The sequence below is a fragment of the Oryzias melastigma genome, linkage group LG3 (genome assembly GCF_002922805.2).
Source record: "Oryzias melastigma strain HK-1 linkage group LG3, ASM292280v2, whole genome shotgun sequence".
In the NCBI taxonomy this organism is placed as follows: Eukaryota; Metazoa; Chordata; class Actinopteri; order Beloniformes; family Adrianichthyidae; genus Oryzias; species Oryzias melastigma.
Window position 1 is genome coordinate 35,174,646 of NC_050514.1, and position 13,018 is coordinate 35,187,663.

Here is a 13,018-nt window from a genome sequence, read left to right on the forward strand (position 1 = left end):
GGGGGGCTCAGCTCACCTGGTGTCCCAGATGTAGATGTACGTGTCCACTGAGCTGGTGACCAGAAGTTCTGGATCAAACCAGGACCAGTCCAGATCACTGAGGACACAAACGGACCCGAGTGAGACCGACCCGGTTCACCTGCAGACAGGTGTGTCAGTGCTCTACCTGATGACGCGGGTGTGTCCCTGCAGGGAGGAGTGGGCCTCCCCACAGCCGTCCCTCCACGAGTACAAGTCCACCCGCTGGTTACTCTGAACACACAGAGAAAGTTGCACTTCAGCTTCTGAAGGTTAAACTAAGATGGCGTCTGGAGTTAACAGCTTTCTCTGATGAACCTGAACGCCTCGTTCATGGTTAACAGAACATGTCTCCGCTCTCGTATCGACTCTCTGCTCTGGTTTTGGTCCAGCAGAAGCTGCAGAAGAACCGGTTCTTTACGCTCGGTTCTTCTTCACTTCCAGCTCTCTGGGTTTTTCAGCGTGACGTTCACCAGCAGAACTCACCGAAGCGGCGAAGACGTGGGCCTCCGACCCGTGGGGGTTCCACTGGACCGTCCCCACGTCCCACTTACTGTGGCGCCCAATTTTACGTGGTGGTTCTGACGGCGCCTCCAGATCCACCAAGTAGAGGAAGCGGCGGCTGGAGGTCCAAACAACCACAGAACAATCCCATCATGCAACATTCTGGCTCAGAGCGACTAAGCTGAGCTGTGATGGTGCGTTCAGGGGACGGCAGCTCACCCGGACAGAACAGCATGAGAACCCAGACAGTCCACAGACATGGCCGTGGCCTGAAACAGAGAAGAGGATGCACCGTTACCACGGCGACTGAACACAGTCACACTAACATCACCGAGATTCTTCTAATATTGAACCACAACAAAGATCTCCAAATGTGACATTAGTGTTGAAACAACAGAAGAACACAAAACAAATCAACATTCTAAACTATTACCTGAAAATCAATTAAAATAATTCATTTGAGTTCTAAAAAATAAAATAAATCTTAAATTAACCTCAACAAGCTCTTTGTTTCTGATAAGAGAACTCCAAACAGTCACAGGTTCACGTTTTTACATTTACTGTCTTAAATCTCGTTATCCTCTATAATAACGAGATTTAAACATTTCTCTGGTGTTTTACAGATGGATTGAGTCATTTTATTATTTAAAGTAAATAGTTCACATTTATCATTTTCTATTTGAAAGATTTTAGAGAACCGATCAATAGGTTTAAAACTTTGGTCTTCATTTCTTATTACTACATTTCGATCCAATATTAGGATTATTTTTCTTCAACCATCGTTGATCCTGATCGATGATTCCAGTAACGCAGAGCAGAAGTCGGATTACTTTTCTGAAGCGTTTTCTAAAGTAACCTCATTAACACTCGGAGCTGCTTCATTGACAAAAACGCGTCTCTGTTCCCTCCAGGTCACGTGACAACCTTAAGTTACAGTTAACAAACAAACAAACAAACAAACAAACTACTGGATAAAAGTTTGACTGAATATCAGCGGATCTGATCCAAAATCAAACCCAGACAAACACCTGAGCGTCCCGGAACTCCACCACCACATTCTCGCTGCTCCAGCGCGCCGCCATCTTCCCTCCTTCACTGTCAACAAACGTCACGTGACCCTAATGAGACGTTTGAGGAACAGAGACAAAAGGAGGAAAAGAGGATTCAACCAGCGTAACTCAAACACACCAGATCAAAGGACTTCCTCCAATAAAGATGTTTGGATTCATCATAAAGAGGAAGCGCGTGAAGAATCATGTTCATTTAAATGAATAACTATTGTTTTTGATAGAGGGACGCGTCTCCATCCACAGTTTCACACTGGATTCAAAAGTATTATTTCATTTAAAAATTGAAAATAAATGACACTGATAGGAGCTGAAGGGAAATCAAATCTACATCTACAGAGGTGACAGAATGACCTTTCCTCTGTTGATTTACTTCTTTTTCATTTAACTCTGTCAGGGGCAAATTAAGATTTAGTTAGAGAAAAAACGTTATATCATATGGGGTAGTAATAATTGGTAGTTTTAGCTGATGCAAATCTGCAACATCTACCCTGACAGGGATTAGGACTGAATCCTGACAATTCTTTTTTTCTGTTGTTGATGTTTAGAATTATTATTATTTTCTGCTTTTTAATGCGTATAGTAAACATGTATATATGTCTTAATGTTATGTTATAATTATGCTTAGAATGGAGGTCGCCAGTCTGTCGCAGGGCTCAAGTTTTTTTATCATTTAATTGACACTGAACCAGAGACCAGTGTTTGTTTTTTTGTTTTTTTTTTACTTCAATATAAATTTTTCTTTCAAAAAATCTCTCCAAATAATTTGATTGTTTTACTCTTTGCCTAAATCTCACAGGAAATCTTCAAATGTTATCTAAGGTTTTCATAACTACATTTTCGTAGAATCAAATGTCAAACATTTGTGTTTCTCTAAGGAAATGAAAACAGTTTAAACCGAATAGAATCCCCGATGTCAGGAAACCCAAACAATGAGACTGAAGAGTCCTAATTCATCGAACAGACCGTGAACCCATCAAAAGCAGGTCACGTGGAAACCAACCACAGCTTTTCTAAACACTCCGTGTCACGTGACAGCACTCCGCCTTGTGATTGGTCGGACATGTGGCTGCTCGTTTACCAAGATGGCGCCGACCCTAGTGGAGCATGTTGTCGCTGATGCCGGAGCGTTTCTGAAGAGAGCGGCTCTACAGGTGAGAACACGTGACCCGCGGACAGGTGAGACGGTCTACAGGTGAGCGGGAGAGGCGGAGAGACCGACCGGAGTCAGCGCAGCTCACCGGGGGGGGGAGGAGGAGTCAGCGTGTCTGGATGTGAGGCCTCGATCTGTGTTTCAGGAGATCGGAGCGAACATCTACACGCTGCGGGATGTGGTGGACGAGATCCGGGACAAGGCGACCCGCAGGAGCCTGGCGGTGCTGCCGTACCAGCTGCACTTCAGGGAGCCGCTTCCGGAGCACGTCCGACACGGTGACGCCTGAACGCATCACGAGTAGCGGTTCACACAGATGTAACCGAGACAAAGACTGTCCCTGAACGCATCACGCGTAGCGGTTTACACAGATGTAACCGAGACAAAGACTGTCCCTGAACGCATCACGCGTAGCATTTTACACAGATGTAACCGAGACAAAGACTGTCCCTGAACGCATCACGCGTAGCAGTTTACACAGATGTAACCATCACAAAGACTGTCCCTGAACGCATCACGCGTAGCAGTTTACACAGATGTAACCGACACAAAGACTGTCCCTGAACGCATCACGCCCATCAAAACATGACACTTCTCACTGACCGTCCCTGAACGCATCATGCAGCAGTGATATCACTGCTGCATGATGCGTTCAGGGACGGTCAGGGAGCTTCACACAGTTATAACCATAGACGGCTCCTGAACGCGTCAAAATGAAATGCATCCTAAGACAGACCCTTGGCTCCGCCCCCTGCTGCTGTTTCCTGAGAAGGAAATCTTTGAGGCTGTGAATCTTCACTTCCATCCATGAAGGAGGCAGATGACCTCTGACCTCCATCAATGTAAACGGGTTTCTTCAGCGTCCTGTCTGACCACGCCCACAAAGCGTAGATCTGCTCCAGTGGCGTCCAGGTGTTCCGCTCCGTCAGACGGCTTGTTGCTCCGTTCTAAAGCGCTTCTCTCTGCCGTCTGCAGTGACCGAGTTCTCCAAGAAGACCGGCGACTACCCGAGTCTGTCCGCCACCGACATCCGCGTCCTGGCTCTGACCTACCAGCTGCAGCTGGAGCACGGGGGGGCGGAGCACCTGAGGGAGGAGCCCACACTGCAGGTGAACGTTCAGAGCACGCAGCGCCACCCGGAGACTCCGCTCAACGTGGCCGGCTTCCACTTTCCCTCCAAGGTAAGGAGCGTTTGGGCTGCAGGCGGCTGCGCAGACGGCTGCAGCTGCTCAGTCGTCTGCTTTTGTCCCCTCCTCAGAAGCAGACAGACGCCGCACACACGCAGACTCACAACCACACAGACGGCGAGCGCTTCAACAGCTTCCAGTTCTGGAGGGAACCTGTGGCGCCGCTGGATGACGACCTGCTGGCGTTACTGGTGAGTGCCAGCAGGCGGCGCCGTCTGGAGCGGTTGGGGATTGTCAACATGCGCTGATGCTGCTGGTCCTTCAGGGTCGGGGGGAGGAGTCACGTGACAGACAGACAGACGCTCAGACCGAGGCGGCGGACGGCGAGCACTTCAACAGCTTTCAGTTCTGGAGGGAGCCGACGCCCATCGTCAGCAACGAGCTGCTGGCTCTGCTGGTCAGTGAAGTCACCGCCAGAACCACAGGCCACGCCCACAACACCTCCAGTCAGACGTTTTACCTCCTCACAGGATGAAGGCGGAGCCTCACGCTCTGACCCTTCAGCTGAAGACCAATCAGATGACGAGGACAAAGAGAACGAGCCAGAGGAGGAGGAGGAGCCTGATGGCGGCGGCTGGATCACGCCCAGTAACATCAGGCGGGTGAAGATGGAGTCTGCTGATTGGACGGCTCCTGCTGATGTCACGGTTGGATGTTTGACCACCGACTTCGCCATGCAGGTGCGTCCTGATGAGTTCAGTCAGGTTCTGGTCAGGTTCTGGTCAGGTTCTGGTCGTGTATGTCATCAGAAGGTTTATGAGGGTTGCTGTGCAGAATCCAGAATCAGCTTCGTCAGGAGGGAAGTGGTCCGGTTCTGTGGGCCCAGTTCTGCTGAAGAGCAGCAGAAGTTCTGTTGTCCAGAACAAGTCGAGTTCTGTTCATACCCCCTGTGTCTCCAGAACGTTCTGATCCAGATGGGCCTCCGCGTCCTCTCCGTCAGCGGGATGGTGATCAGACAGGCCAGGAACTACATCCTGAGGTGCCACGCCTGCTTCAGGTGAGCGCCCCGCCCACAGCTGACCCGGTGAGCAGAACCGGTGGGTTCTGAAGCGACGTTTGTCTGCAGGACGACCAGCAGCATGACGAAGGTGTTCTGTCCGCACTGCGGGAACAGTACCCTGAAGAAAGTGGCGGTGACGCTGAACGACGACGGAACCACCCAGATGCATTTCTCCAGAAACCCCAAAGTTCTGAACTCCAGAGGCCTGCGGGTGAGAGGCGGGTGGGCGGGGCTTATGTGGTTAGAAGTCATGTGACGGCGTGTGTTTGCCTCGCAGCACACGCTGCCTCTGCCTCAGGGCGGGAAACACGGGAACAACCCCCACCTGGTGGAGGACCAGCGCTTCCCGCAGCAGCGCCTGTCCCGGAAGGCCCGGCAGAAGACGGACGTGTTCGACCCGGACTACGTGGCGGGATCCTCCCCCTTCTGCGAGAACGACGTCTACAGCCGCGCTGCCAACCTGCAGATACGAGACGGGCAGTGCGGCGGCGGCAGGAGGCGGGCCAATCCCAACGCCGCCCGCAAAAAGTTCGTCAAGAAGAAGTGAAGGACGTTCAGGGTCCGTTTGAGCAGAACCAGAACTTTACGCGGTTCTGGGAGAAACGAGTTTAACGGAGCTGGAATCCAGCGGGTCGTCTGTCTGTAAAATCATCGAATAAAACGTCAAACACCACGGAGGCTGTGTGGGTCACAGGGGGCGGAGCTAAAACCTTCACTTCCTCCAGAGGCGGGTCACAAGCCGGTCAGTTCAGCAGGTGTCCAGTAGGGGGCGTGTCCTGTGCTGCAGTTTTCAGTTTTAACGTTTTGGAGGCAACAATTCAACTGGGCGTGGTCAGCCAATGTGTGCCCCGCCCATTTCTGAAAACATCACATCCTGCCAACATGGCGCCGCCCACAGAGACGCCTTCAGACGCGTCATGTGACCACGAGCTGTGACAGCAGTTTGTTCTCCGGTCAGAATGATCTGACGGTTTTCGCGGCTTCAGATTAGCGCCGGCGGACCGAGCGCCGCTCGTTAACCAAAAAAATAACCATAAACATGAGATCAAAGCAAACGGTTCTGGTTCCAGTTTAGGTCAAACTTCTAGAACTGAAGCTGAAGAACAAGAACCCAACAGAGTTACACTTCAACACGTTTTTTTGTATAAATGTTTGGCTGCAATGCATTGTGGTCTATATTCACTTACAGTGAGCATTGATGCATGCTAGTTTTGCAAAGACTTCTGGGAAGTTTGCAGAGCTCTGAATTTGGAATCCACACAGCGCTCTGTAGAGGGACCGGTGAAGGCGGTCGGAGCGCGCTCAGTAAGACCCGGAGGTTCGGTCCAGCTTCAGTCAGGAAGTGGATCCTTGATCCCGAACCAAAACCGTCAAAATAAAAGAACCAAAACGACTGAAACACCAGAACAATTCTGGTTTTGAGTCTCGCCTTCACACGGATTCTGTCCTCATCTGGACATGGAACCTCATTTCTGTTGGAACTGTCTTCATACTGTCACTTCTGGAAGGAATTTGCATTCTTGGTGACTTTAACGTTTTATAGAAACAGGTTTCATTTGGTGTCTTTAATTTCCAAAACACTTATAATAAATCTATTCATAATTCTAGCAAAATGTTGTATCCACAAAAGTACATTTTCCTCCAAAACTCCTGTTCCGCCTCTTTAGCTGAAATTAGAAACTATGTTGACGTGTGAAGTTATCATCTGACCTGGGGCAGACCGGACCCTCGAGGCCTGGAGTCTGTCTTTCTCTTAGATCCTTTACTTCATTTGTTTTATTTTCCTTTAATGCACATGTGTAAACCCCTAACCCCCCTGGCTTTGTTCTGTTGTCTGTTTATTCTTCTGAATATCGTCAATAAAACGCTGGGTCCACCTCCCTGCCAATCAGAAACGCGACTGATGTCAGATTGAAAAGAGATTTTACTGTAAAATCCCGTAAATCAAACATAAAAACAGTCAAATTCAAAGGAAAATTCTATTTAACACAAGAGTCTACAGCGGTGTTCCTCACTCCTGGTCCTCGAGAGCCCCCACCCTGCCTGTTTTCCAGCTCTTTGTGTACTGCTTGCTGCTGATTACCTGGACCAGGTGTGTTCATTCAATCAGAATGTGGAGACATCTGACTGAACGAATCAGCAGAAGGCAGGACTTGGAGATCTGGAAGGCAGGCAGGGTGGCGGCCCTCGAGGACCTGGAGTGAGGAACACTGGTCTACAGGAATTCCCTGCCTTTGGCACAGCGCCCCCTGTGCTGTTTAGAGGAACTGCAACATTTGTGTGGAGGATCAAATGATTGTCAGAGAACTGGACTGAGTGGCCCCGCCCCCTGATGTTCCAAACAGGAAGTGGCTCCAAGAAGCTGAAATTCCCATAGATTCTACAGAGAAATAAACATTCTGGATCTGATAGCTTTTCATAATCGGACAGATAATTCTTGTTTTTACCAAGTTAGAAACTGACCAATCAGAGGCCTCAGTGGCCCCACCTCCAACATTTGATTGACAGATTCACCTGAGCCCCTTTCAATGGAAGGGGTGTGGCTTCCAACGACCTCCTTTCTGATTGGTGACTGAAGTTTCCATAGAAACGTGACTCGGACAGACTCGACCAATCACTGTCGTCTGGCTCCAACATGGCGACGTCCGTATCGCAGAAAAATTGAGTCAACTAAATTTGGCTGGAGCCAGAGGTTAGCTGTTTTCTATGGATGACATCACACTCGATCTGTCCAGTTCTCTATATACAGTCAATAGGTCAAACGAAGGATCAGAGGGCGGGGCTTGTTGTAGAGCTTCTCGTCTCCACAACTGAACAAATAATTTCTAAATAAAAACATGTCAGTGAAGATTATTGTAAAACAAGGCTCAACTATTTATTTCGAACCTTTATTGATCTTTTGTTGCCATGACAACTGTTCCAACAGTCTTCCTCCAGAAAATGATTTAGTGTTTCGTTTAAATTCTTTCTTTAATCAGTTTTGGGTTTTCATTAAAGTTACTTTTGATAAATACATCTTCATAAAAATAAAAAACTCCAAAGAAAACATTTCATCTGAAAAGTAGCAGAAAACTCCTGAGTAGTACCAGAACCAGAACCTAACCCACATCAGAGTCCCTGAAACATGTCTCCAGCCTGTGATCTAAGTTGGTCATGTGACCACGGCGCCGTCACTCCTCAGGCTCCAGATCCACTGTGGGCTCAGAGGCAGGCGGACTGGACCGGGTCGGTTCTGATTCTGGGAGCTGGGTCTCCACAGTGAGCGAGCTCAGCTCGGCTGTGATCTCTGGCGGCGCCGGCTCCTCCTTCTGAGAGAGCAGGAAGTCCAGCGGCTGCAGAACCGCCGCCACGTCGATGCAGCCCAGACCACCGAAGCGGGCCAGCTGGGAGGCGGGAACACCTGCAGAGAGAAACATCTGAGCGCCAGAAACCCTGAGATTAGGCAGGCCAAGCGGGTTGACCCGGTACTCACCCAGAACCAGCGCCAGCTGGGCCGGCGGGAAGAGCAGCTGCAGGCAGCGGTTCAGGAAGGGCAGCAGGTCCTCGGCGTACGCCGAGCAGAACTGGGAGAAGAGCTCCGCCTCCCTGCTGCTGAACGCCGCCGCCTCGGCCCGGTGGAACGCCAGAATCTGATGGGTCACCTTCAGAAGAACCACAAGCTTCAGACCCGGTTCAGAACCAGCAGCTCGTTAGTGAGAACTTTGTCAACCCAAAGGAAACTTTAAACATCGATTTCCACCAAAACATTCAGGACTGTATGGAGCTAAATCTGGGGAATAATATTTGAAACAAATAAATTCAATTGAAAAGAAGATTTATGTTCAGTCTAAAATTATATGAATGTCCAAAACTTTCTGCTATTCCAAAATAAACTTAGTTATTTTCAGCCTCAAATGTTCTGTTTTTAGGTTTCAAAACTCTAAATTTCTGTTTCAAATCTTTTTTTTTCATTTGCAAACCTGAAAATTTAAGTTTCTAAACTTTTGGCCCCATTGGGGCGCGTTGGGGCGGGGCTAACACGAGGACCAATCAAAATCAATGAGGGGAGGAACTTCAGTCCCGGTGCGTTCACTGACTCTGAGAACTGTAATAATTGCGATCAGGAAATGTCTGTTTCGTCTGCCCTGTCAGAGTCTGAAGTTGTCCCAGACGGGTGTTAAAATCAGAGTTTTATGGCATCCAAACCGCGGGTCCAAAACTCTGTTCTAGTCCGTTCAAAGCGCCCTCTTGTGTTCAGTATAGGGTTCTCCGGCTGCAGCCTCACGGACTTCAGCGGAGCTCGTTCAATACGCCGGGAGAGACCCGAGCGGGAGCAGCTCTGGTCCTGATCCGTCATCTTTTCTGATTTTCATGGAGACAATCATTAAAAAGGTCCTCAGTTCCTCTCAGGTTAATGCGGGACAACCTTCAGACTCAGGTTACGTAACCTCGGTAACGAGAACATCTCTAAAGAGTTTCATTCTTTGTGGGTTTTTGTGGAACTCTTCCCACTAAATAACCAGCAGCATCCGTTCAGGATTATGTGTACTGGTTCTACGCAGCTTTAACAGTGTTCTGTAGGATTCATGAGAACCACAGATCCGTTTTATTCCAGCATAAGAACGTTTTCTACGTCTGTTTAACTCACTAAGATGGCGCTTTGAACGGGTCAGAACGCCGTTTTGGACGCCATAAAACGGATCTTTACACCCGTATGGGACAACTTCAGACTATGACAGTACAGACATCAATCACTGATCGTAATTATCACAGTTCTCAGTCAGTGAACGCATTGCGACTTAAGTCCCCTCCCCCATCGATTTTGATTTGTCCTCATGTTAGCCCCGCCCCAACACGTCAAAACGGGGCCAAAAGTTTTGAAACTGAAACTTTAACTTAGAAACTGAAACTGAAAAATAAGTTTTGAAATTGAAATTTAGAGTTTTGAAACCTAAAAATCAGAACATTTGAAACTAAGTTTATTTTGGAATAGCAAAAAGTTTTGGACATTTATATATTTTTTGACCGAACACCAATATTATTTTATCTTTCTTCTTCTTCGTCATTTTTGGAATGTTGTTTGAGCCGGCGTGAGTAATAAACAATAAACAATTTAACTTATTGGGTTTCTAATATTATTGGCCCCGATTTAGCTCCATAGGATTGAAGGTTTTTTTCTCAAAAATGTAAAAGGTTTTGTCCACCCGGAGGCAGAGGGGGCGGAGCTTCAGGGTGGGAAGACGAATCATTTCAGATGTTTCAGAGTTTGAATGTAGGAAAATGTTTGGTTTGTCTGAGGGGTGACGTGGCTCTCTGGCGCCCCCTGCGGCTGCAGGTGGGACGACTGACAAACAAAACCATCCAGTTTAAACATCTGGATAGCGCTTTCAGAGCGAAGCCCCGCCCCAGTCACGTGACAGCAGGGCAGCCTCACCATGTGGGCGGCGTCCTGCAGGCACAGCGTGACGTCGTGCGCCAGGCCGAGCGGGCAGCAGAGCCGCAGGTCGTTGAAGGCGCTCAGGACGCTGTTGAGGAAGCAGGCGAGGGGGGGGAAGTCCAGCAGCACCATGGGGGGCTGCAGGGTGCCGGGCTGGACGCCGGGGGCGGTGGGGGGGAGGGCCCCGCCCAGCACGGAGGGCAGCGCGATGAGCGTGTACATGTTCATGTCCTCCTGGAACTTGTCGGCCGCCTCCTGCACGGCGCCGCGGAAGGCGTCCGCCGCCACCCGCTGGAACATGGGCGCCAGCTGCCCCCGGAAGTCCGCCCCCACCCGGCTGAAGGACAGGCCGAAGTACATGCACTGTCCCAGCAGCGAGTCCAGCCGGCCCCCCACGCCGCGCTGCAGGTCCCGCTGCAGCGTCTCCAGGAACTCCGCCACCTTCTGGACCACCCAGCCCTGGAAGATGGCCGCCTCGTTCACCGCCGTCTGGCCGGCGGGGGGCGGGGCCAGCGGGTCGTCGTCGGAGAAGATGGCGCGGTACTGCGTGATGATGTCAAACAGGTGGACCCTGCAGGCCTCGATGGTTTTGGTGATGTGGACGTACGGGTCGTCGTCGGGGACGGCCGCCAGCACCGAGCGCAGCCAGCTGCTGCGCGCCTGCAGGAACTTGACCCGGAGCTCCGCCTCCGTGAAGACGTCCATCCGCCGCAGGTAGCCGATGACGCGCAGACACACAGGCAGCTGGGCGTTACTGCGCAGCTGCTGCAGCAGCTGGGACAGCATCAGCTGCGTGGACTGACGCACCTCGCGCACGATTCCCTGCAAAGAGGAGAAAGGGGGCGGAGCTACAGAGGAATCAGGCCATGATGAAGTTCTGAGCTAAAGGCCGTTCTGTGAACCTGGTTCTTCACGTTCTCACTCATTTTCAGTGTAGAACATCTGACAGCACAAACCCGGCAGTTCTGGATCTGAGTCATGAGGAACGCTCAAGAGCTGACAGAAAATCTACGGGAAAAGGTAACTGACCTGTAGAAACAGGAAGAGATTTCTAAGGAACTGAGAATGTTCAAACTTTGATCCAGAAGCGGAAAGTGAGGAATTCTGATGGAACCAAACCGGAGTCACAAACATTTCTGACAGAAAATCCTTCAGGATACAAAGAGAACCAACAGATGACTCCGGCCGTGATCCAGGACTCGGACTCGGTGGAGGATTCTACAGTAAGGAAACACCTGAGGTTGAACGAGCTGCACACTCGAGTCACCTGTAAATATCTGCTGACAGAACGCCAACCCGCTCAGAGACACTCAGACATGCAGTTTTAATGGTCATTTCCGGTCTTTCCTGCTTCATCCGTACCGCTTTTACCTGATACGCTCTCACCGTTCCCGTCGCGAGCGCACTCACCTGGATGACCTGCAGGCTCGCGTGCTTCCGGTCCAGCCTCTTGACGTAGGCCGCCAGCTCCAGCGCCTCCTCGTAGTACCCGTTGCGCACGCAGGTGTCCATGAGCTGCGGGATCTCCAGGACCTCCAGGATCTCCGTGTGGCGGTTCAGCGTCAGGCTGTTCATGCGGCGGCTGGCGGCGATCTCCTCCGCCTCCTTCACGAAGCTCCTGCAGAGCGAGAGCGCGCTCAGAGCGGCGGCAACACGGGGGGAGGGGGTCGCGCGCGCACGCACCTGCAGCGCTCCCCGAAGCGCGGCAGCTTGTCCAGCAGGCTGGACACGCGCGCCTCCACGCGGCCGAAGTCCCGGTAGATGAGCTCCGTGCAGTCCGCCGTCCGGATGAACGTCTGGTAGTTGGAGAAGGCGAGCTCGCGCGTCTGCTCCAGGATCTGCGCGCGCTCCTCCGCCAGCCGCTCGGGCTCGCGGCTCAGCTCCTCCACCCCGCACGCGCTCAGCTCGGACAGGTACGCGGCGAAGTCCGGGTTCTCCCTCCAGGTGTCCGGGAAGCTGGCCCGGAACATGGAGGCCAGGAGGCTCTCGTCCTCCACGTCTACGGCCGCCATGCTGCCTGTGACGTCAGCAGGCGCGTTCTGCTTCCGCTTCCTGCTCCAGTGCAACAGCGCCTCTGTGGACGGAACGGGAACTGCAGCTGGGACTCTGTCCCGAAAGGTTCTGGTTCTGAATACACACATTCTGGACCTGTAAGCACCAAACTAATTTGGAACAAATCGTTTCTTATCAGGACTAGAATCTGTTCTCATTTCTGCTTAACCTGGAAGAAATGTATGTTTCACTTACTTTGAAAAGTTATCTCATAATTCTATTTAATTCTATTTAACCGAACGTGAAACCATTAAATCAAATTTAGCAATAAAAATCCTAAATTCTTTGAAATTTTTCCCTAATATTTGACAGTATTAACACTATTTCATCCAACCACAACAAAAAAGAAATTAAAACTGAAACATTATGTTTCAGGTTCACAGAATAATTTAATACTGATTTATTTGTTGTTGTTTCTTCCTGCCGTTTTTTGGAAACACTAATGTACAGTATTCTGTTCTTGTTCTGTACTGAATGTCATTAATATTCTGAATAAAGTTTGTTAAAAAAAAGGTTCTGATCTCTGGTGGTTCTGCAGGTGGTTCTGCAGGTCACCTGGTGAACAGACTGTTCCTCTGGTTTTTCTGATCTAAACATGGTTGAAGTCCGTTTCTGTCTGAA

General features: G+C 50.3%; 3 protein-coding genes across 4 annotated transcripts in view; 1 reads left to right on the forward strand and 2 right to left on the reverse strand.

The window, feature by feature from the left end:
* The window catches only part of wdr59 (WD repeat domain 59), a gene marked incomplete in the record, with an annotated part of 12,014 nt that extends 10,349 nt beyond the window's left edge, over nt 1-1,665 (reverse strand). The window contains 5 exon segments of one of the 2 annotated variants that reach the window (XM_036211388.1): nt 17-97; nt 167-252; nt 505-640; nt 742-791; nt 1,551-1,665. In XM_036211388.1, the coding sequence (XP_036067281.1) occupies nt 17-97; nt 167-252; nt 505-640; nt 742-791; nt 1,551-1,604 (407 nt within the window). 2 annotated transcript variants of the gene reach the window in all.
* A 925-nt stretch (nt 1,666-2,590) lies between these two features.
* On the forward strand, nt 2,591-6,824 carry nob1 (NIN1 (RPN12) binding protein 1 homolog). The gene is made up of 9 exons (XM_024295045.1): nt 2,591-2,743; nt 2,888-3,020; nt 3,718-3,923; nt 4,001-4,120; nt 4,195-4,326; nt 4,400-4,609; nt 4,829-4,926; nt 4,996-5,140; nt 5,207-6,824. Exons 1-9 carry the CDS (start codon nt 2,675-2,677, stop codon nt 5,474-5,476), a joined length of 1,383 nt encoding a protein of 460 aa, XP_024150813.1. The 5' UTR covers nt 2,591-2,674; the 3' UTR covers nt 5,477-6,824.
* A 972-nt stretch (nt 6,825-7,796) lies between these two features.
* cog8 (component of oligomeric golgi complex 8) lies at nt 7,797-12,614 on the reverse strand. Its single transcript, XM_024295044.2, has 5 exons — nt 12,029-12,614; nt 11,756-11,963; nt 10,343-11,167; nt 8,402-8,570; nt 7,797-8,329 (listed from the first exon to the last, which is right to left on the reverse strand). Exons 1-5 carry the CDS (start codon nt 12,484-12,486, stop codon nt 8,100-8,102), a joined length of 1,890 nt encoding a protein of 629 aa, XP_024150812.1. The 5' UTR covers nt 12,487-12,614; the 3' UTR covers nt 7,797-8,099.
* Between the last annotated feature and the right edge of the window lie 404 nt (nt 12,615-13,018).

What these genes read in the sequence shown, in the direction of transcription:
- cog8 (XM_024295044.2), bottom strand. Translation starts at nt 12,486, where the DNA reads ATGTGTGTATTCAGAACCAGAACCTTTCGGGACAGAGTCCCAGCTGCA. An exon ending in CGCTTCGGGGAGCGCTGCAG is followed by an intron (nt 11,964 to 12,028) that starts GTGCGTGCGCGC and finishes CTCGCTCTGCAG; the next exon opens with GAGCTTCGTGAAGGAGGCGG. An exon ending in CGAGCCTGCAGGTCATCCAG is followed by an intron (nt 11,168 to 11,755) that starts GTGAGTGCGCTC and finishes TCCTCTTTGCAG; the next exon opens with GGAATCGTGCGCGAGGTGCG.
- nob1 (XM_024295045.1), top strand. Translation starts at nt 2,675, where the DNA reads ATGGCGCCGACCCTAGTGGAGCATGTTGTCGCTGATGCCGGAGCGTTT. An exon ending in ACGACCTGCTGGCGTTACTG is followed by an intron (nt 4,121 to 4,194) that starts GTGAGTGCCAGC and finishes CTGGTCCTTCAG; the next exon opens with GGTCGGGGGGAGGAGTCACG. An exon ending in AGGTGCCACGCCTGCTTCAG is followed by an intron (nt 4,927 to 4,995) that starts GTGAGCGCCCCG and finishes GTTTGTCTGCAG; the next exon opens with GACGACCAGCAGCATGACGA.